Below are 23,756 nucleotides of genomic sequence, written 5' to 3'. Positions count from 1 at the left end.
CCTTACACTCTGTCCAGTTATACGTCCACTCATGTTTTAAAATCTTTTTTTTTGTTGTTGTAATTTTTGCTTAAATTGACACAAAATGGATTCTACAGATTTCATTCCAAATGGGTTCTGCTGGATTTTTGATTTTGTTTCAAGACCACTGGTTAAAATGAGTTAATGAGTAACTGTTTAAACGTCAGTCCCTGAATGACATTCCCATCAATGATCAGTTTAGTTTTGACGTCACAAACTCTGGTATGTTACCAGAAGACCAAAAAAAAAAAGTGCATAATCAGCACTTATGTGAACTTAAGTGTGCATCCAGGATTTTATTTGATATGCGTAAGAGCAAAGAGGGGGCTTGGCAAATGCTGCACTAGATTTCCCAACTTTCACGTGGGGTTTCTTCAGACGATGAGAACACTGGACAGGAATCCAGAGTTCTCATCTCAGCACAGTTCTCTCTGTTGTCCAGCTGTTGTCTTAAGAATTTTTTTCTTCAATCAAATTGCTTTATAGCAGTGCAGGGGGTACTTGTTTCCCAGCAGAAAACAATGGACAAACACTATCAATATTGACGTTCTCCTTGGAGATCACTGGGATGGCAGGGTGAAGTCAGCCTCTCTGGTATGAGAACTGGCACAGGGATACTCAAGACATCTGTGGTGAAGAACAGCAGGAAGACACTGTTCTCATCAATACTTGAGGAAGAACTGTTTGGGCCACTTTGTAGAATAATACTGATGGAACTGATTTTATTGATCAATAAAGCAAGTTGCCAACACTGCTGACAAGAGAACAGCCAACGTTTGACCACAAAACTCAAGCATATGTCAGCGCTTGGCTGAGTTTATTTTCCAGATGTGTGCTACAGAAAGCAGTACCCTAATATCACCCTTAATTCATAATTAACGGCTAATTAGATTCCAGTCCCATCTACTTGTTTTCTATTAGTTCACAAAACAGACTCAGATATTCACAGGTCAAAGATCAAGCTGGCACAAATCGAGCAAATCCGACTTTTACAGTCCTGGGTGATTTTCATCTCATGCTTTAGCTTACAAAGCTGAGAAACATAGTTTTCAGGTGCTGCTAAAATCATAGCTGCTACAGCTATAAATGTCCCTCCAGAATTTCAGACATTTTTTTTATTGCTGTGTAAAAAATTGTGTGAAGTGAAGACAAAAATGTAATTATTGCTATGATAGCTGTACTCGTGTTCAATGCACGTAAATCTAAGAGTGGTTTGGCTGAAAGCACGTGGTGATGATGAAACGATGTGTCTTGGCCGAAATTTGCATCACAAAACTACAAGCTCCTCTGAATATTGGAGTTTGCTCGATTTTCTCTTAAACTCTGCGATTGCGAAATCCTGGAGGGACTGTTATACTGCTCAAGCATAGATATCTGCTCAAGCAAGCATTTAGACAATTATTTATGAAAACTTGTCAGAAATCCAAAACATTTGAGACACTAATATATGTAGGTTTTTAATGGAAAATGCATTCACAAACATTCACAAATCTTTGTAGGTTTAGGACATCTGAGACAGTAAGACGATAAAGCCATCATTTGAACCTGTCCTCTCTGGATGCTGTGTTCTGGACTCAAAAGGCATAATTAGACATGAATTGTGGCAGGTCTTTCAGAGGAACCTAAACCCATGATGAAGGCTCTGTGTGCTGCTTCATGTTAACTTCACCTCCGTTGGGGATAACAGTAGAGCAGACACAAGGCTGATAATATACAAGGCTTTGGGGACGCATTGTGAGTTCAGGCATGTTTACAGACAGCACAGAATGTACCGTGTCTCGGAAACAGAGGGCCAAGTTCAGGCGATATCGCTGCAAATAACTGGCCAGTGCAACAGAAACGTCTTAATAGTTCTCACGCCTTTTGCGATGTGTCTTTAGAGGCCAAACCATTCGGTGACTCCCCCTCTTCTAGGGTCTGGTTTCTGCCTCTGTCGCTCATCCTCCATGAATTTCTCCTGCATCGCCTCCACGGAGCCCTCCTCGTGCTGTTTTTCCTTCTCTGGAAAGATATCTGGAAATTGGAACGTCTGCTGCTGACCCTGTGTGGAAAGCAAAAATTCCATCAGGTTTATGTAGAGATAACATGAAAATGAGTCTACATTTCCTCTGATTGCTGACCATAAGCCTCTCTGGTGAAACCTGCTTGCTTTTACTGTAAGAGTCCTGTTTTAGATCGAAATCAAATGTCATCCATCATGCAACTGAGACTGTGAAGCATCTTAGGAAAACTTAGTCAGCCTCAAAGTGCGTAATAAAAAGAGGGTGGCTAGATCTTGAGGATGGAGGAACGGGATAATCAGGGAAACACTTCTTAATATAACCAAAGTAGTACTTCTTGCCTACACCCAAGACATAAAGACACGTGAGTGAGCTTTCACTCGGATGAGCTAAAATATCTACGGTCTGCTGCTCTCTCCGATTTTACTACTAGCAGAAGACATACTTGGTCTTTCATTTATTTAGAGATTGAAGAACATCCATAATTTAGTCCATTCCACAGTAATGGTTCAGTGTAACAGAGTGAAGTTAAGACAAACAGCTGTAGCTATTCCATACGAGCAGTTGCCCATTTTCTTCAACCTCTCTCTTTCTCGGCTAAATAAATATTAGCCTTTCCACTGTGCATACTTCACTCTATAATATCTAATGAGCTGTAATTCATTACATTTATTTAAAAAAAAAAAATCCTTCTCATGTCAAACGAAGGACATTTTGTGGTTCCGCTTTGGAGAAAGGATTCATAGCACCAATAACATGTCCCAGTAAATCAAAATATACATTTTTCATTTTAAACAGGGATTAGATTCACAACAGAAGTGCTAAAACTCCTGGATATAACATTTAAACAAGGAAGAAAACTAGATGAATGATCTAAACTTTTTTTTTTAAAACATACATTTATAACAGGAAGCCAAAATGGTCATGAAAATTGGCCACTCTGTGGCTTACTCAGTGCAATGGAATGAATTGAGGAGGAAGCCCTGTGGGTGAGCCTATTAATCTATTAATTAACAAGGGACAAGAAACAATAAATAGACCATACTTTCAGGTTTTCTACTAACTTTAAGAAAAGAGAACATTATGACCTCCATCTGGAATGTTGGTTTCTGTCTAACTAAGCCCCCAAAAATGCATAGACCACTACATTTCAATGGCCCGGTCCCACCAGGAGGACAATGAGAAGTTCATTACTTTGAAAAGGGGAAAAAAATAGCTGGCTTGGTCCCTCCAAACACAGTGGCTACATGCTGGTGGTGCTGCTTTTCCTCTGTGGATTAGGGCTCACCAATGTTGTTCCAGAGATAAAACAAAGTTGGGCAGCAACAAGAGGAAACAGGGGGATTGCTGCAAGCCATGTTTAATGAGAAGCAGTGCCGCTCTGGACAAATACATTTGGAGTTCCAGCATTTCTAACGGGCCGGGCTCTTATTTGGGCCGCAGTGAAGGAGCGTGGGAGTGGTGGGGGTACCTAATATCAACAGACTGGCCTCCAAAGCTCGGTAGTGGTGTTCGAACTTAACCATGTAGGAATGCGAAACCCCACACTATAAACACAGAGGACGAGCCAAGTCAAAGTACGAGAAACAAACCTATTAAATAGGCCCTTGGTAACGGAGTATCAAATCGGATGCCAAATATGCTCAGTCCTTTCACCTGTTGTAAACTCTGCTGAAGAAAAACACATTTAAGCCAAGACCGGCAGAGGGACCCTGTTTGCATGACAATCCAGCATGGAGCTCAAAAGTTTGGACACCTTGTATAAACACTAGAAGAACTCTCATGCAGACAGACTGTGGTCTGATTAAAGAATGGTGCATTCAGATCATCAAAACATTCACATACATTAAACAAGTCTCTTATTGCTGGCAGCAGCTGATGATCTGAATGTATATGATGTGTACTAAAGTTCTGTCTGGAGCTGGGGCACATTTCTATTCAGATTTACGAGTGGAATAAAACATTACTATGTGAAATGTATACACTGCACTGCCTACTGAGTCAATTAGTGCACTGTACAATATGGAATAAGCAGGACGGTGCTTAAAAGTTAACATTTTTCCACCACGTGCTCTAGACACATTACGTACCGTCACATTTCGTGAACTGCTTCTTCAATTTTCAACAAGAAAAGTGGGAATAACACAGTGTAGCATGGAACACACACCATGTTGGGCTCAGCCCAGATCTTCATTATATTGTTGCTGTTTTTTTTTTTTTAAACAATCATTTCAATGTCTGAGCTTCCTTCATGGATTGAACACATGGATTACAAATGCTTTAAAAAAAAAGAGTTAAGCAAAAGGAGCATCAGTCAAAAAAAGTCAGAATAAGTGGGTGTCCTGCAGTACAGGGAATTTACATTAAATCAAAAACTGAAAATCAGAAAGTAGAGGAGGTTACTTAAAATAAACGTGGATGAAGAATTTAATGCAACTAAATGTCAAACACGTTGACTAAAACATTAAACTAGGACTAAACATTTTGCTGTTGCATGCAAATGTAATTGCCCCATGCTAGTCACAATCATATATGCAATCAGTTAAACAGGAATAGCCGGCAGGACTTGGGCTGGTCTTGAAAAGATCAACAGTAATAGAAAGAGCAACACCCTGCCAACCTCACTCACCTTTTTATCCCTGATGTGTGCTCTACAGTGATGATCGCAAACAACATGAGCATGTTAGAAATGGCCAACAACCGTGCCAGACGTTGTTAGTAAGTGATTTGGGAGCTGTAAGTAAAGCTGTCTGCAAGAGTGGGGCTCCGATCTGCAAGCTTTCCTGTATCACTTCAATGATACGCTTCCAAATTTTATCACTGCTTCTCCACTTTATTACCCCAACATGATGTCCGCAAATATCCTGCTGAAGCTTATATTAACCTACACTTGGTTTTACAAGTGTTAATATAACCAGAGTTGTTGGAGTAATGTTGGAAGACTGTTAACAAATCCGTTACTAGTTGGGAGATCAGGAAATGCAGGAAGATGCTTGTAAATAGCTCTTTCTACCAGGCTTACTGGGTGGGCCACACTGTTACTTCCTCTGGCTTCAAAGTCTGGCCTATCAACTGATATACACAAGCTTCAGCTATTTATCTGCACTTACGATGCCTCATATCTCTGGGTCTTGACACACATACCACACCAGAAACTGGCTGTAATCAAGGTAGCAGAGAAGTGCTGGTGACAGGAAGAGCAGTCCGGGTATAAAGTCAGTCCTGAGAGAAGGTTAAAGCTAACAATGTGCAGACTTGCTGTTGCACCACAAACACTTAAACCAAAATGTTACAGGTAGAAAAGTCCATTTGGATCATTTACAGATTTCTGAATAAACTGCTACTCTTCTACTCATCGACAGCAATAAAAATATCAGAACAATAGAAGTGTTAATTTTACCGTTTTCCCCCCACTTAGGACAAAATAAGACTTCAAGCTCCGCCCAGATTCGCCAGAATCATGTCATATCCCTGAAAAGCATGTTTTCTGATATTCATGTTATGATTACAGTCCATTTCTGCTATAAATTCCACAATCTAGAGTAGATATGTATTCAATGATGGTGTATTTTCTATTTATTTTTTAAATCTAACATGGGGAAATACTGATCTATTGTTTTAAACAATTGACCCTGTTCACGTGTAGTGTCTTGCTTTAGACTGCTTCATAACTTGCAGCGTGTAAACTGAGTCACGTTCCATCTGCAGTCGATTAGCACCTACTCTTCTCAGTACATCATATTTCCTTGAAGCATGATCTGAGACTTACAAAAGATACACAAATCCAATCTCTTACTAATACATTGCACTTACCCCTCCTGATGTGCATGCTTGTGCTATGTTCTGCCTAAAATTAGATGTGGTTTTGAATTAAGGAGTAATTTTGCCATTGTTTATAGGTAAATGCAGTCCGCACAGCAGATGATGTCAATTATAAAACCAAAAAAAAATATTAACAAAAATATTGATAATTACTTATTGCAGCTGACTATAAACATTCAGGGCTAATGTCAGTCTAATGTTGTGTTTATTATATTAAAAAAAATGCGGTGGGAAAGAATAGCGTGACATTTTTCATAAGCAGTAAAAGCACAGATTGAGAAACAAATAAAAGGAAATAAACTTAAGTCAAGAGCAAGCTGTTCTTACCCAGCATGTGACCTCTTCTCTTGAACCTAAACTTGGACCAGCATTTAACCACAGTTCCTGACAATACAGCAGTCTGAACTAATTGATTTAGGAACATGTTTAGAATGGGGCAGATGGGAATACAACATAAAGCACCATTCTATCTGGGCCTCTGCTGAAAATTCTCTCTAGTCTATAGGAATAGGTATAAATCTATAATCATGCCTAATGGAAGCCATCTGAAAAAGTTATTGAACAATTGAACAGAGATGCATGTGTTTCATTTTCACTGCAATCTGAAGCTGGGATCTATAAGTGGTCAAAAAGCAAAATGATTGGGGAACAATTATTTTGACTTGTAAATATGATCAAATGTGGTGCCGGATCGTCAGCTCACAGTGAAAACAGCTTTGACCCAAAGGCAAATTACAGAGCTCTGCAAAGACCATTGGATCTGGCCCTGTCTTTGGTCCATATGGCCCCGAGCCAAGCTGTCTGTCCGCCTGCCGACCCCACCGCCTTCCTCATCCAGCAGCAGAGGGCCAGTGTTTGTGCAAAACACACTTCCTCTAAACATGAGTCGAGTGACCCAGCTGTCAAAACCAACTGCCCACAGCAGTTGAGAACATGATTCATGCTTGGCATTCCCAATGCCAAGACGAAGCTGCCTCACGAGAACCAAGCAGGAGAAAAAGCTTTAGTGTCTTTGTTCCCGTAACCACTCTAATGAAACTTCAATGCCAGGGAAAAGTAGTGCTAGGGAAAAATGAAACAAAACGTATTATGTTTCCTCACTGAGACGAGCCATAAGCCAGACATTTCACCCTTTACTGCAAAACAGAAGCGTGTTTCCACTGCGATTGCGAGCCTGTATTTCCCGCTGTGTTGTTCTAGACAAGCATCTGGCACGGAGTCCAGCTTGTTAAATAAATACAGTCAAGCCAAAGAGCCAACGTAAGGGAGGGGTGGGAGTGGTGGTACTTTCGGCCCTGTATCAGAAATCAGTCATGTCATTTTTTAAGCCACTGAGTCACTCATTCCACAGTGTCCTGCCTGACAACAGTGAGACCTGCCCTACTTGTTCAGGCTTGTTGGAGTCTTGGCTATTTTTTGGGCCACCAAGATATTGGACCCTGTCAACAACACCTAAAGATAAACCCAACGGTGTTGAAATTCCACCAATAAACATGGCGTCTAGACCCCTTCCTCCATTTCCAGCATTAGAAATACACAAAGGAAAATTAAGCATGGTTGGGGAAAAAAAGTCAAGTAGCAAAAAAAAACTGGGGAGTTGGCAGCATAACAGGAAGACCAGTGCCAGTATCTGAGAAATTTATTCTGAAAATGAGGCCAAAATAAAGCTGGGTGGTGCCTCCATGTTGAGAGACTGATCAGAGCAGCGATAGAGCACGAAAAGGTCAAGCGTAATCAAAGGGATTTTTATTACTGAAAGTGTTTACAGCGATATCTAAATGAGAGCGACCTGCAGGAAATGACAGAGCCGAGAAGCACAAGGTGTCTAAAAGAGGGGGTGATGGGGTTTAGTATGTTTTTCCTTATGTATGTGCCTGCTGACTCTTACAGAAGCTGTTGTGCAGTGGCTCCCTGCTGAAGAGCGGCATGTGTGAGCGAACTTCAAACAGGAGACCTCTACTTTCCCTTTCCATTATTTATATGCTGTATTCTCTCTTCCCATCGTTCGCCTCGAAGGAAACTCTGTTGCTGTCAAAACTGCAAAATCTTGTTGGAAATTGTGTGTTTGCATACTGCAAAATCATCCAAACATCCAAAATGTATATTTCTGACATTTTCTTGTCACTCGTCTTTGTAAAATAAAATCTTTAAAAAAAATATAAATAAATAAATAAATAAATAAATAAAAAATTGCCACTGAGTGAAAATCTTTTCTCGCTCACCATTTACAAAGAATTCCAGGACCTCCACAAGCCTTGAATCCAGCAATTCAATCTTTTTGCTCATAAGAAAACATGAGAAATTTGAACCGTGTGACATGGTGAGCAGAAAGAAGGTGCAGATGAGTTGAGATGAATACAATTTCTCTGAGTTTAATTGAAAAATAGGATTCAAGAGAGTTAAGATTTAGAACTCAACAGGAAGCCAGCTGTGAAGGGGAATGGTGGGGGATTTTTCCTGCCATTTGTCTTGGACACTAGGGAAAGAAAAGCCCCTCACCCTTTCCCTTTTGCCGCTGAAAGCTTAAGCTTAAGCTTACTGTACCCTGAACCATAAAGAATCCAGACCAGTGAGGTCCAGGGGTCCGGTGGTATGTGAAAATGAGCAAAGCCAAATGTTGCCACCTAGTGTTGATAAGATCAAGATTGAGATTTTAACACCAAACATTTTTTTTTTCAGTAAACACTCAAAAGGGTGTTAATTTGCTTTGGGTCAAGGGGGACACACTTAGAAAAAGGAAACTATTTGAATAGGAAAATAACAGTGTGCTTGATCCAGACTGGGTTTCACACTGTTTTGTTCCATGACAATTGAGCAGGGTTTTCCTCCAAACCCAGGTAGAACATTGTGATCTGATCCGAAAGGTAGCCTGGTTACCAGCTGGGCCAGCCTGAAACACTCCCCCAATAAAAACTCTGGGTTCTGGAGACGAGGCAATGAGATCTCTAACAAACAACCGACAATTAGCAGCAGCAATAGCTGATGGGTACTGCCAAATACTAGGAGGCACAATAAGACCCCTGCAGAACAACAATATGGGGGACGGGGCTGTTTGTGCAGAGCTACACCATGGTCTCCTGAATCATTACACGCATGTGTGATGAGAAAAGTATGAGAGAGGAGACTGTTTTTTTTTTAATGGAAAAAAAAAATCACTAATCTGATATTTAAGCCTTCAACGTTTCTAACGTGGGTTAAAAGGGGCTAATTAGACAAAAAAACAAGTCCCCAAGTCCCCCTGCCTTCCATTCACAAGGTAACTGTACACTAAGTTGGTTTATTGGGTACCTACTTTGTATCTATAGCCACTGGCCACTATATCCTGTAGGTATATAATTATTGATGGTAGGAATTTCCAATAGTTTCCAAATTTTCCACATGAACACAGTTAAGCCCAGAATGCTTTTAAACCGCAACTCAGCACGTTGTTTTTGGCACGGCTAACTAACCATACTCAGTGCGATAAAACCATGCGGGTGGGATAGCTTGATGTAGGTGTTCACTCATTCTCTTTCAGTATGTGGTAAAAAAATGGAGACAATTGTGCTAATTAGCATCTGGGACGACAGTTAAAAAAAAAAAAAATTCAAGCATAATTAAAAGGACAAACTAGAAGGGGGAAAAATGTTTGCTAGGTCAGACACAGCATTCTTGAGTAAATTGTTTGGTTTTACTGTAAATGATGACCATTAGAGTCCAATCATTCAGTCATTCAGACGAACACTGCTTTGAAAGGATCGTTTTACTGCTGGCCATTTAAGGCGAACCTTACGAATAAACAGGAATGACATAAATAATCTTTTTTTTATCTTTGTATAATTAATTATTGCTTAATAAAAATGTTATTAAACTGTCAGGTCCTCAGGTTGGTTGGTTGGTTAAGTTTATGTACAGAGTCATCTGATACATCATAACTGCATGGGCATACCACGACCTGCTGCTCTATAAACATCGGTCCAGGATAAAATAGGCTGTTTTTTACTAGGATATTAAACAGATTAATAAATGTTAAATATTGATAAACTAATATAAACATTAATTAGTGTGCAAAGGCGACAGATGATACTTGAAGAATGAAGAAACCGTAACCCAGGTGCCATAAAGCCTAATTATTCGTTGATTCCATTGTTATTTATAGAAATGGGCAAGTAAGAGGCCACGTTGGCAAGGGAAAAAACTCCCTGAGACGACATGAGGAAGAAACCCCGAGAGAAACCAGACAGCAAAGGAAACCCATCCTCTTCTGGGTGACAGCAGTGATTATGAGTCATTACTCATCCACAACTGTACACTATAAAGACAAAGCTGGTATACATTCATTCTTTCTGTAAATAACAGTCACTTTTTGGTTAAACGTATCAAGAGAAAATAAAACACTAGCCAGACACATCAGACTTTGCAATGCAAATTGCACAGCACAGCCAAAACATTGGCCAGCAGCTTGCTAGAGTTTTGGTTAAGGGCTCAATCATGAAATTTTACATAGAATTGTTTGTCTTATAGTCTGTAGTAATGCGGGTTACTAGCTCGCAATCCATTATTACATTAATTTTCCAGGTTAACCAAAACATGGCCAGCAAATTGTAGCTTTGACTCGTCTGGTGGGATAAGGAATTTATTACTTGTCCAATCATGCATCCACTCTCTCTTCTGGTACACATATCTACTAAAAAATGTAGAACAATTTCAGCTCACTGGATGGGTAACGCACCTAATACCTATTAACCACAAGTACCTGGGACCTTTGCAAAACAAATTAGCAATTTTGGAAAAAAACAAATCATATCCTAATGAGATGATGTTTTCAGGCTTTCGGCACATGTTTCAAATATGTTTCTCCAGATACGTTTAAAAAAGAATTTGCCTGCTTTGTCTTTCTTAACTCAGAGAGGCCAAAACAGCATCAGCTTTGATAAACAATGATTGTTTTGACCCTTTACTTCTGCCATTCTCTTGGTCTTGCTTAAGGCCAACATCTGCAGTTGTTCTACAAGTGTCTGGTCTAACAAAAGTCGATTTGTTATGCAGGAGATCTTAAACCAGCGAGTCCATATTTGATAAAAATTCTAAGTTAGAACTAAGTTAAGTTATTATTGTGAATATAGAAGCATAATCGTACATTCTTAACTGGTCGGTCACAATTTTTTACCATGCTTTTATTTCATGTAATTCCTGCTTTAAAGCTATAATAGTTTTACACATTATCCTAGGGTCTGAAAAAATGGAAGGTTTAAAAACATGTAATTTAACTATAATAAAAATATAAATAAATAATCATAATCATAATAATCAACAGTCTTCTCCTATTTCTTAACCACTACCACATTTTGAAAAATCGCTAAACTGTCAAAAATCACTGCTCTAAATGTTCATTCAAAAGCTGTGCATCTTGGTAATGATCTTTAGTGAAAACACTGAAATGTACCAAGACTTTACTCACTGCACATGTACATAACAGACTTGCACAGTTTACCGCGGAACCTAGATATTCTCTTTTCTGTCGCTCAAGACCTCCCTGCCCTGTCTCTGGACCTCCCTGTTTTGGCACAGCAACACTATGCGCTCAGTCGTCTCCCCGGTTTCACCCGTCAACCCCATTCACCACCCTCTTCCTCCATCGCCTCCTACAGCTCACAGCACCCACAGTCCCGTCTCACGTCTGTTAGCTGGAACCCTGTGCCTCACTCCAATCCTGGAGTTTGTAAAACGGGGGGATAGAAAGGGAAATAGAGCTGGAATATTAGCTCATGGAGCGTGTATGAGGAGGAGTTGGACGGGGGGAACCACTGTGGGTATCAGACCACAAAACACTCCCCCACATGTGGTGTCAATTAGGAACAATCTTGTTTTTTTACCCACCACTGAAAGGAAATGAGTTTTTTTTCCTTGTGCAGTGTTTTTTTCTCTGCAAACGCACCAGACTTAAAAAAAAAAAAGAAAAAAAAAAAAAAAAAAGAAAAAAAAAGAGAATCGGAAATTCGTTTTCATATCTATGCCTTTGTCAGCTCCAGATTTTTACGTCTACGATTCAAACCTAAATGAGGATGTCAAACAAATAGTTAGTTTTGTGTAACAATTCACAACAATAACATTTCATTTTTAAATTGCTGATGTGTATATTTAGTGCAGTTATGAAGTACAGCGGGAGTAATGCAGGCAACCTGATGCTGGATTTGAGAAGATTAAATTGACTGCACAAAGGCAGCAAAGGAAGTGATTCAGCTTTTCATAAGAGGAAGTTCCTCTTTAAAATATTGATATACGCTGATCCCATTACAGAAGGCTGTGTTTTAACAACTTTAATTATTTATTCATCTTCAGATTGAGGCTTAAAAGGGAGGATAAACAATCCGATATCTCTTTGACAACTTGAAAACTTCTGAAAACAAAGAACCTTTGCTAGAGAGATCAGAGGAGACCACCGAAGATATTTTCCTCCCTTTCAAAGCGGTGAACTTAAAACGCCAGGTTCCAACAATGGCCCTGGATTCACCCCAAGCGCAGGTGTGAACCCTGCAGCTGGCGATGCCTCTGGACCAAAACCAACGTTAACATTCTGGTGCCCACAGAAACAAAACTCTGAGCTGCCTGTGATAATAACCATACTTTGCCTGGAACTTTATACTATACTTCCTGCACAAGGCCTTGCACGTAACCAAAGACGACCTCTTGCCCCCTTCAGCCCATGTGAGAATCTGGCTTCTCTCTCAGGAGAGAAGGGCCAAGTGTGTGAGAGAGACAGACAGCAAACAAACAGCACAGGGATGCTGGGAGTAGACCACAATAAGATGAGGATTTCACATTAAAGGCCACCTTTGCCTCAGGGTTCTCTAAAGAAAAATAAGCTGTAACAAGCCCTCAAAAAGGAGACAAAAGCTCATAATGCCAACTTAATAAAACATTCTCATGAACAGATGATTGGGACTCTGTTGGAGGTTGTTTTACAATAGGCTCCCTCTGGTTTAAACTGTGTAATACTCATGTTTCTGAACATCGAGGTGGTCAGCAAGGTCAGTAATTCAAGATGCAAGCTGTTCCCCAGACAAGTCCAGGCTTTTTATTTTCCCCACGAGATCACACTCACCAGCTGAACGTATGCCACTTTGTAATCTGGCCTCTTCACTCGCTGGTTTAAGTGGTTCCTTTTCTTGTTTGTACCTGAAATGGAGAAAAAGCTCATTAATGACTTAGTCACCAGCTTTTAACAATTTTAATCATTGCTAACAAATGAAAATGGGAACATGGTTTTGACCGCTTCCTAATAACCGGCATCCTATGAGCCTCTTAAAAAACTGGACAATGTTCAACAGTTGTAAAAGTCGAAAAAATGCAGGAAATACTACCTTGCATCTCCAAACAAAGTGAAAGAGGGGGGAAAAAATCCATCCTGAACAACATACCTATTAATCTGTTTAATTAGCATTAACTATCATTTACTTTATAATGAAATTCTGAGCTGATTTTTATTTTCAATTTGCTGCTATATTTTCACACGGTTAACAATAGTGAAAAAAACTAGTGATGCAGCGGCGCTTTAGTCCTTTAGTCACTCCAGCTCCCATCAATATGACAGTGAATGTTGCTGGAAAACAGTAAATAAGAGAACAAGCTCTTGTTCTATTGCTTTTCAGATCAAACAGTGAAATTTGATTATCATATATCTTTGAGCTTTTTTTTTTTCCCTCTAAATGTGCTAGCAATGTCTTGCTTTTACATCAGAGAGCCAGACAACCGCTAAAGTTCTCATGGGAATAACAAAAATACAGCAACCAACCAACTAAACATGTTTCAGGTTGGACTTTCCCTTTAAGAGAGTGTATCTGACCCCGAATCTGATTTTGTGGGTAGAATTTGTGCATTTGCACAGTCACACACACAAAAAGGCAATTATTCTGCCTTCTTTAAAACAATAAATGTTTTCACAGACAGAAACGGGGTGGGTTTTGCCTGTAAGAAGGCTCAGGTCCATTGACTGTGAATAGCATGTTAACCTTTTACCAGATGCGCATGATGTCATTTTAAAAAGCCTGGACAATTTACCTAAAAAAGACGGCAAAAAAAACCCTTTTCCAATTTCTCAACCGCTGCCACATTTTCAAGAAAGGAACAACCGTTCCTTAATAAAAAAAAAAAAAAAAAAAAAAAAAAGACTGATGACTTCATTTTGAACCAAAAACCCAAAAAATGATCCTTAGAGAGCTTGGTTTTGCAGGGAGTACATTACATTGACATGTGATTAGAGCAGCGTTCTTGAACAGCCTCAGTGATTTAATGAGTGATAGTTCAATAGAGGTGGGGAAAAAAAGATGGTGGAAACCTCAGTTTAAGGTCAGCTGGTTCACTCACGTAAACCAGATGAAAAACATACTTTAGTTCATGTGTACCAACACGCTGTGCTCTACTCCAGCAGCATCCCACCCCGCGCTCTGTACCCCCTTCAAAAAAAAATTACATATTCCCCTTGTTTTGGGATTGTGGTTTGGCTACTGCAACATTACAAATCCCACGACAGAGGGGTAGCCATGGCAACTGCTTCCAAAATACCCCACCACACTCAGGGAGGGAAGAATGGATCCCTTGAGCGCTGGGGCGCTGGGGCGCAGGCCGAACCCTTCGGCCCACTCACACATCCTTTACGTCGCCAATGGAGTGGAACCCATGACGCAGACTGGGATACCTGCTCTGACGCACAAATGGATCACTTTGCCTTTGTTGTTGTGGGTGAATTTTTTTTTCCTTTTTTTTCCCTTTTTAATTGGTGTTCCACTATTTTTTTTTGTGTGTGTTTTATGTGGCACTCGTAAAAAAGGCAGCAGCCTGCTTGCCGGCTCCCCACAACATTATCGCAAAGAGCTGCTCGCAGGGAAATGGGACTCCCGGTGGCTAAAACCCAACAGGGCACTCATAAAAGTGATTCCCTCTTGTATTCAACAAATCGGTCTTGTTGCAATTTTCTGGGATGATAAACCTTGTAATAAGCATCATTTGCTCGTCCATAAAATCTTTTACATACAGAAAAGCCTTTTCGCTTTCACCCCCTCCATCCAAACACCACTATAAAATAAAAATCTAGCTGTGTAACTCCTTGGCTGCTGTGTTTAACAGGGCATCCCAGGACAGCTGATGGCCAGAATGCTGGAGCAGCAGATTTAAAGATAAGTGGCTGTGGAGAAAAAAAAAATCCATCTGATCACGCAAACTAGTGCTTGATGTCTAACTCTTATTGTTGTCCTCTACACCTCGACTGCTGTTATCAGAGAACACGGTTTCTGTGTAATATGAGAAGTCTAAAATATGCTCTGCTTGGTGGCTTAGGCCAATTTTTTGGCAGAAAAAGGATGGAGACAAAGCTTTATAGTGGAGTAGAGTGTCAATGGACTTTTTTTCCCCTTCTCTTATCACTGCATACCACAACATTTATGGCAGGGCAAAAGCTAAGCTGGTCTCAAATGCCTCAACAAATGATCAAAAGGTGCACAGTACATCAGTGCACAGGCTCCATCAGTGAAATGCAGTTCTGAAGACGTGTTAATAATGACCTTAGTAAAGTGTACAATCAATTATGTGGTAGCTTAGAGGTTAAGCAAGGACCTTAACCCTAAAATGCTCAATCGTATAAAATGAGATAAATTGTAAGTCGCTTGGGATAAAGGTGTCTGCCAAATGCCAGAAATGTAAATGTGATCAATTAGATAATACGAGAGCTCTGACTGGAGCAATCGTAAAATGGGCGTATGCTGTGAAATGTTTGGCTGTCCGGGAAAAACCATCGAACGTAACTGCAACTGAGTTCTGGGAAAAACAAAAAATTTTTACTAAAATGATTTTTCTTCTGCCCAACATGCTTGAACAGTTCAACTTTGAGAAAACAATATTTAATGTTGCCTTGGATTTTGAATAAGATCACATTAGGTAAATAAGTGGCCAGTGTCACCGCTAAGCGTGCTTCCCTAATGCAGTGAAGGTCATGCTTTGATCAAGCTTTTGGTTAAGTGCCATAGTCATATGTGTAAAACTATTTAAGTCTTGTCTTTGAGACGGACACAGACAAAGAATAAATATTTGAATGAATTTGGAATTTGAAAGCTAATGAAAAAATAGAAATTTGGAAACACAAAAAAAATCAGTGATGATTATAAAAGCACTGCTGCATTAGGGGCGGTGGTGGCTCAAGTGGTTAAGGCTCTGGGTCGTTGACCGTAAGATCAGGGGGTTCAAGCCCCAGCACCGCCAAGCTGCAACTGTTGGGCCCTTGAGCAAGGCCCTTAACCCTCTCTGCTCCAGGGGCGCTGTATCATGGCTGATCCTGCACTCTGACCCCAACCTCCAAGGATGGTATATGCGAAGAAAGAATTTCACTGTGCAGTAATGTATATGTGACAAATAAAGGCTATTTCTATTTCTACAGTGATCAGCAATCATAAGGATCCAACTCATCAAATTCTACAACTTTTGTCAGCAGATAAGACTAGAAAGACTAATGTGGAAGATTATGAATAAAGAGATTAGTCTACGTTTTCTAATGTAACGGGTCACTAATTGAATTTTTTCCTATCAGGTAAAAAATGTAGAGAGATAGATGAGGAATTTTTCACACCTGCCAGCTAAGAATAATATTTAGTTGATGACAGAAGAATTATCGTTGACTAGAAAGCTAGTTTATAATGGACATTATAATAAATAGTAATGGTCTATAAAAGATATTTGCTTCTTTATTTAATAAAATGAAGGCTCTTATTAAACATGAAAGGACTGATGAATGGAAGGATGGATGGGACTTCTGTCTAGTCTATGAATCTTCTGTCTGACCTCTCTGAAAGTATTGGAACAGCAGGGCCAATTCTTTTGCTTTTGCTATACACTGAAGAGATCAAAAGATGAATATGAATGAATCCAAATTTTAGATTTTATTTCCTGATATTTTCTTCTAGATGTGTTAAGGGGCCGATTTCTCAAGTGGTGAAAAATAATGGAACCTCTGACTGACCAGTGTTTCTTTTGATTGATTGTTTAAACAATTAATAGCTCTTAATGTCTATGGTTTGAGCACTGGGTTTCGTCTGTGAAGACTGCATTTGCGGTTAAAATGGATAAACAAACATATAGACCAGAGAGCTGTCTATGGGAGAAAAGTAAGCCATTTTGAAACTGAGAAAAGATGGAAAATCAAGTCAAGTCATTGTAGAATTATGGGGCATGGCCAACACAACAATCTGGAATGTCCTGGAAAACAGAGACTTCTGACTAGTACACTAACAACCAGACATCAACCAGGTCAAGCCAAAGAAAACAATGGAAACATCCAAAAACAACAGACACTGACATCACCAACAACCTCCAAAGGACAGGAGTGAACCTATCACAATCCACTGTTTGAAGAAGACTACAAGAGCAAAAATACAGAGGTCATACCACAAGATAAAAACCTCTCAACAGCAGTAAGAAAAACAGACTGGAATTCAGAAAGAAATACAGAGATGAGCCAAAAAAGTTGGGGAATCAAGATGAACTTCTACCAAAGTGGTGGAAAGGCCAAAGTGTGGAGAAAGAAAAGGATCTGCTCATGATCCAAAACATACAAGCTCATCGGTCAGGCACTGGAGGTGAAGGCTGGATCATGACTTGGGTTTCAATGGCTGCTTCTGGAACAGACTCACTAATCATTATTGATGATGTAATTCATGATGGTAGCAGCAGAATGAAGTCAGAAGTCTACAGAAACATTCTGTCTTTTAATTTACAGAGAAATGCATCAAATCTAATTGACAGGGACTTCATCATGCAGCAAGATAATGGCCCAAATCACACTGACTTCATCAGGGGGAAAAGTGTATGATGTGAAGACTGGCCATGTTAAGTCAATCACCACACCTTAACCCAACTGAGCACCTCCTGGAGAGGAGACTGAAGGGAGAAACCCCCTAAAACAAAGAAAAACTGAAAGAAACTGTGTTATAAGCCTAAAAAAACCCCCAGTGCAACAGTTAAATGATTTACAAATTAGGATTAAGCATTATTTAGACCGTCTGTTCCTATACTTTTGCTCACCTAAAAATATAGTCTTCTGCCATTTTCCAGCAGACCTACAGGTAATTATCAGGAAGTGGAAACTGTAAATATTCATATTATTCATCTTTTGATCTTTAACCCAAAAACGGTGTCCTTCAAAAACAAAATAAAACTGGCCTTGCTGATTCAAAGCTTTAAGATGAGTCTTTGTTTCAGTTTAGTGAATTGTGTACTTTTCACAATTTCACCTTGTGAATGGTTTTCCCAAGGAAAGAGTGGCACAGGCAACTCATTGCTTATACCTTCACGTGAAACAGTTCTCTTTTAATAATTACTGCTAAACAGTGGGAATGGAACTAAAACCGCCTGGTATCTGCGCTGAAAAAAAAAAAAGTTACACTGTTAAACAGTATGTTTTATACAGAAACCCATAAAAAATGAACAAAATGGTTCTGGCAAAAAGAGTTTCCCATTGTGTTATGGGAAAGTTTTGAAGGGTTCACCAACACCATTTCATTCAGGTTAATGTAATTCAGCCCAGATAAAGATAGGAGGGAAGACGGTGATCTAACGTGTAGCAGGAATCTACTCACAATACTGAATCCTTGTGCGCACCGAAGCAACAGGAACATTGTAAATCTTCTCCATGTAGTTCCTCACATCAAATTTGGTCATTCTGGGAAATAAAGAACAAACAAAACACAACAAAAAGTTTTGTTCAATGAGTTGTGCCAAGCACACAGATTGATCTGGTCTTGGTATTGTCAAGACACATGATTGTGTTTACGGGGAGATGTCAAACATTAGCGGTGAGTTCATTTAAAAAAAATCTAGACTCCTTCATCAAAAGACTATTCACTAGTTCATCCATAAACGGCTTGTAATTACGCCATGTTAATTAATGAATTACTGAAAAACTGAAACTTCTTGGATCATCACAGTTAGAGAATGCAATGCATTTCTTTCTTTCTTTTTTTAAAAAAAAACAAAAAAAAAACAAACCAACAAACAGGCACACTCGTGGGCACAGTTCCCTGAGCATGAATCATCAAAGCCAAACATTTCTAAGATTACCCGGCTTAGTCAGACTAACTCAGCTTTTCAGACGCTCCGCAAAAAGCTTTTTTCGAGCATAGCGCAAAAACAGACCTAACTATTGTCCTACACAGCGAAAGAACAAAGCCTCACAGAAATTCAACGTAAAACTAACCACCTCGGGTCACACAAGGAATCTGCGAGAACGTAACATTAAACCACACAGCAGTTTCGATACTGAGAGTCGAGTGATGTGTCACTTCGAAGGAATCGAAGACAACACACCTGCAAAAAAAAAAACTTTTATTTATTTACTTTTTTAAATCTAACCTCAGATCAGGTCTAGGGTGTGAGGAGAAGAGGACAATGCAGTAAGCGGGATCCTGTAATTTATGTGAGACAGGAACTGTGTACGTGTGCGTGTGTGTATATATGTGTGTGAGTGAGAGAGAGAGAGAGAGATTGAGTGAGCGAGAGAGCGAATGAGAGATGATTCCTAGAAAGCAAAATACTCAGCAGGCAGTGAGTGGAATGGTAATCAGGACAAACTGCTTTCCGAGTCATTTGAGTGGAAAAACTGCGCCTGATTAGAGGGCAGGAATACACTTCAGATCCTGGCCCATAACTATCTCTAAACCTCCACCACAAAGTCTGACCCTCAGCCTGCCCACCCATTATATGTCGTGTGTGTATGTGTTGTTTTCTTAACGGTAGTTACCATCAGCCTTCAAACAGATGACAAATTTCTAGGAAAGTGTGTTAGAATGGGGGCAAATGGGGCCATCCTTAACTACCACTGTGGTACCAGTCATGGGGGGGCCCATTACCACTAACTTTGTAGCCATGCTTCATAGAGCATAGACAATACAAGAGGACAGGGGAGACGTGTGTAATTTTGCATAAGGACCAGGGTTCAAGGAGTTCACAGCATCATAGGGGTCGATGGCGCTCACTCCATTAGGCTAGGGATATAACTACAAAAGCCTTTTTTTTTTTTTTTTTTTTTTTTAAATAAACAGATCACAAAAAGGTTTTGAAAAATGTAATCAAGCTTCAGATATAAACAATGTAAAAATAAACAAACATTCTCGGGAGTATTACACTTGGGGTCATTAAAAAAGATGTGACCATGATTTCACGCAAGAAATGTAAATCATGGTGAAGGTGAAGGAGCTTCTCATGGACGACATTATTAACCAGCACTTAAATGAAGAAAGCGTAAATATCCCTGTCAGTACAACCGGTTCAATAATATGCAGGTGGAAAGTTCTTCGAGCCTCAAATAATCCTCCGGCATGCAGGATTTCACAACACGCTCTCAGATTAACGATAAGGAAGGTAAGAGAGACGACAACAGTCAGTGGAAGAGAATTGCAGGACAACCTAAAAGCAGCAGGCAGAAGAGGGGGAAAAAGTAGTTGTGCATTTAAAAAGCATTTAGACAAATCTAAGATCATTTGGAATAAAATATTCTAGTCAAAGAAACAAATACTTCTTAGCAAGAATTCAGCTTATCCGGTTTAGTTAAAAAAACCTTATGCGTATGTCAACACACCATCATGATACAATCTCAAGATTTCACAATTTTGCTATCACAAAAATAAGTGCAAGATCAGAGAAACTCTCGCGATATTCCGAGTTTAAAATTTTTCTACATTGCCAAAGGTTTTCCACAGATTCGGCCTGCGATACGTCGCGAAATCACAACTCACACTCGAACAAAGCTCAATTCAATTCACGAGAGTTCAGCTATCGTAGAAACCAACTGCACGCGTCTTTAATGGTAGGAGTTTAAAAAAAGTATCCTGTTCAAACACAATGGGTTGCAAACAGTACTGGGGTATATTACGCATTATTAAAGGAAATATGAATGGAGCAATGCTCTGGGGCATGATAGAGGAGAATTTTAATCTCACAGGCCATGAAAATGAATCTGGGGAGAAGACTTCAACAAGACAAGAACTCCAAACATAGAGCTAAAATAACTCAAGGTCTCGCATTGGCCTAGGATTAGAATGAGAGAGAAAATAAGAAATCCTTGTAACCCTTAGGGTAATAAAGATGATTTGGCAAAAGAGGCCAGAATCGAGCCATAATGCTTTAAAAATCCTACATTATAACACACGTTTTGAAGTTCTAATATTGCTTATCTATAGTGCCTGAATATCTTTCCCCCCCCACATGTATACATTATTTTTGGTCACAATAATAAAAACAATATTGAATAAACATTGTGCTTGTATACAGCTGAAGTAGATGTGTGTGTAGATGTAATTAAATTAACAGTTGAAAGCACATCTCTAGTTGAGACCAGTGATGAACTCGAGACTGAGGAACGGTCAGATTTCACGAACCATACTGACATACTGGGAATTTCTACCTCTGTGTTTTCCAGTGATTCTGACAGATTTTATATTTAAGCAGGTTTCCAGTTTAGCTTAAATGGTCCAGATAGTGTTCATCGCTCAGGTTAAACCCCTACAGCAGACACGTAGGAGTAAGAAATAAAAGACGTAGTCGTTACACGGCACGGATCTGTCTGACTCCCTCATGGTTTCATATACACAGTAGCCCTTCTCCCTGTTGTTCCATCTTCTCTCCTGTTCGGTGTTTCAAAAGGGACCCCACCCTTCACACATAAAAGGTATTCAAAACAACACAGCTCATCCCTCGCTCTTTCACATACACCCACGTGCACACATCCTGCTTCTCTTAAACTCTTTCAAGCAGCCGGTTCATCAAAGAGGTGAAAAAACACGCCACTGAATGATGAACCTTTCCAGAATCGAATGAAAAGCATAAAATTACTACAGATGTTCAATGCATTTGAACAAACTAGACATTTAAAAAAATAAAAAATAAAAAAACAGAGTGCAGGGCAAAAACTAGAGTACTGCTAGAGAACAAAACATTGAAAAGTCATTGACATGGGGACTGTTGCAACAGCCTATAGTCTCAAAGACAGATAAAGCCAGAATGATAAAATGGCAAGGAAGTCTGTGGTTAAAGTGAGATAAGAGAGGGGGTTACACCGTTTTCAAAACCTTGTTTTTACTTCTTCAACTTTCGGTACATAAGGACAGACGGCATTCAGGCCAAATTTGAAGACTCAAAAGAGTTTTAGTGCAGTTAAGCACCTCTGCGTTTCGGCTCAGCCGATGGCTCAGACGGCACTGGCACTGTTCTACAGGTGAGGAGGATGCTGGATGCACAATAATGTACTCAAACATAACAAAAACCTGAAAACAAAAACCTGAAATCCTTCCAAGTGAAGAAAAATAAAATCCCCCCACCCCACCCCTTCCTCAGTGCTTAAGCGAGCACTAACACATAGAATGATTATGAACTTGTGCACTTTGGAACGCTTACCAACAGGATAAGTAAGATGTACGCCCTCAGGTTTAACTGAAAACAAAGCAGACTTTGTCCTCTTTGCATGTGAGCTCCACTATTAGAGCCCTCATTTACTGTTTGACTGCCTGTTTCATATTACAACGCTGCAACGAAATAACAAATGCTTGGACACGACTGACGATGAACACACGTCATCGGCGGACTCTGCTTTGTTGTATTAGAGGGTTGGCAAGATGTAAACAAGCCTGAATGAAGTAATGTCATTGATCGGGAACCTTTTCAAGCTATGTCTCACCAAGGGCTCTGGATAAAATGAAAGGCTAGCCTAGGACACACAAAAAAAAGCCCACACATCTGTAAAACATGTTTATCTTTAACTCGTTTCTGCTGTGTTCGTCTCTTTAGTTTTTTTAGTCAAGGCTTGAAATGTTCAAGACATCAGAATATAACCTACAATATTGTTATCCTCCTTATCACGCAGCATGGGTATGTACTTAATGCAAACCAGGTATGTTATGACAACATTTTTTTTTTTAAGTATTAATTTAAGAGAAGACTGAGGTTTTGTTCAGTAATTCAGGTACATTAGTTTGTTCTATATTCTTTACTATACTAAAAATACTAAAGATTTTTTTTAAAAAAGCAGCAAAAACATAAACAACAAGAAAGCCTGCCCAGTGCTGTGGTTTAATCCAGATCCTTGAAGCAGAGCCAGCTTTCTTTATTGAGGCTTTACTGCAACCTAGTGGTCACAATCTACACACACTCACAGGAACTTATACACACCTACCTGTACACAGAGGCACTGTATATATATATATCTATAATTACTGACTGCAACCTCTCTGTTATTGTGAACACTGTCACCACCTGCAAGTCTCACTGCTGTGCTATAAATAACCACACAGTGCTGTGAAAAGGTATTTGCCCCTTTCTTGATTTTTTATATTTATATAAAATATATTTATAACAGAGTAAATACAAGTTTTTAAATGATAATTTCATTTGTTAAGGGAAAAAAAAGATGTCCAAACCTGCCAGGCCCTATGTGAAAAAGTAACCCCCCCCACACACACCCTTGCTATATTATTATTATTATTATTATTATTATTATTATTATTATTATTATTATTATTATTATTATTATACTGTTGCACGTTGATAGACAAGTTGATTAATAAATAAATAAATAAATAGCAAATAAACATGTAAATAAAAACTAGTTATATACTGAGGGTTTTAACTCCCAACAACAGCTTTGCAAAAGCAACAACAATAATAAAAATATATACAAGTAACACATTTAGTTTTATTATATAAGAATTATTATTAAAATATATAAGAATTATTCTTATTGATCATATTAACAGAGTAATAATCCTCATTATTATTATAATTATTACTCAAAATAAAATAATTCAAATAGCCTGCATTTAATAAGCTACAACGATAACAGATTTACAATAACATTTAATCGTTCTCTGTATTGCACCCACTTACAACCTTTTCGAGTAC

General features: G+C 39.2%; 1 protein-coding gene across 1 annotated transcript in view; it reads right to left on the bottom strand.

Annotated features, from left to right (window-relative positions):
- Positions 1–1,465: 1,465 nt before the first annotated feature.
- The window catches only part of mrpl23 (mitochondrial ribosomal protein L23), a 31,111-nt gene continuing 8,820 nt past the window's right edge, over positions 1,466–23,756 (bottom strand). The window contains exons 3-5 of the mRNA XM_058408791.1: positions 18,446–18,528; positions 12,928–13,001; positions 1,466–2,062 (exon numbers count right to left, since the gene is read on the bottom strand). Of these exons, the coding sequence (XP_058264774.1) occupies positions 1,898–2,062; positions 12,928–13,001; positions 18,446–18,528 (322 nt within the window). The 3' untranslated portion in view covers positions 1,466–1,897. The remainder of the gene's footprint in view (positions 2,063–12,927; positions 13,002–18,445; positions 18,529–23,756) is intronic.

This window comes from Hemibagrus wyckioides, linkage group LG14, assembly GCF_019097595.1.
Source record: "Hemibagrus wyckioides isolate EC202008001 linkage group LG14, SWU_Hwy_1.0, whole genome shotgun sequence".
NCBI lineage: Eukaryota > Metazoa > Chordata > Actinopteri > Siluriformes > Bagridae > Hemibagrus > Hemibagrus wyckioides.
The sequence above is the reverse complement of the archived record's forward strand: the minus strand, read 5'-3'. Positions and strand labels throughout refer to the sequence as shown.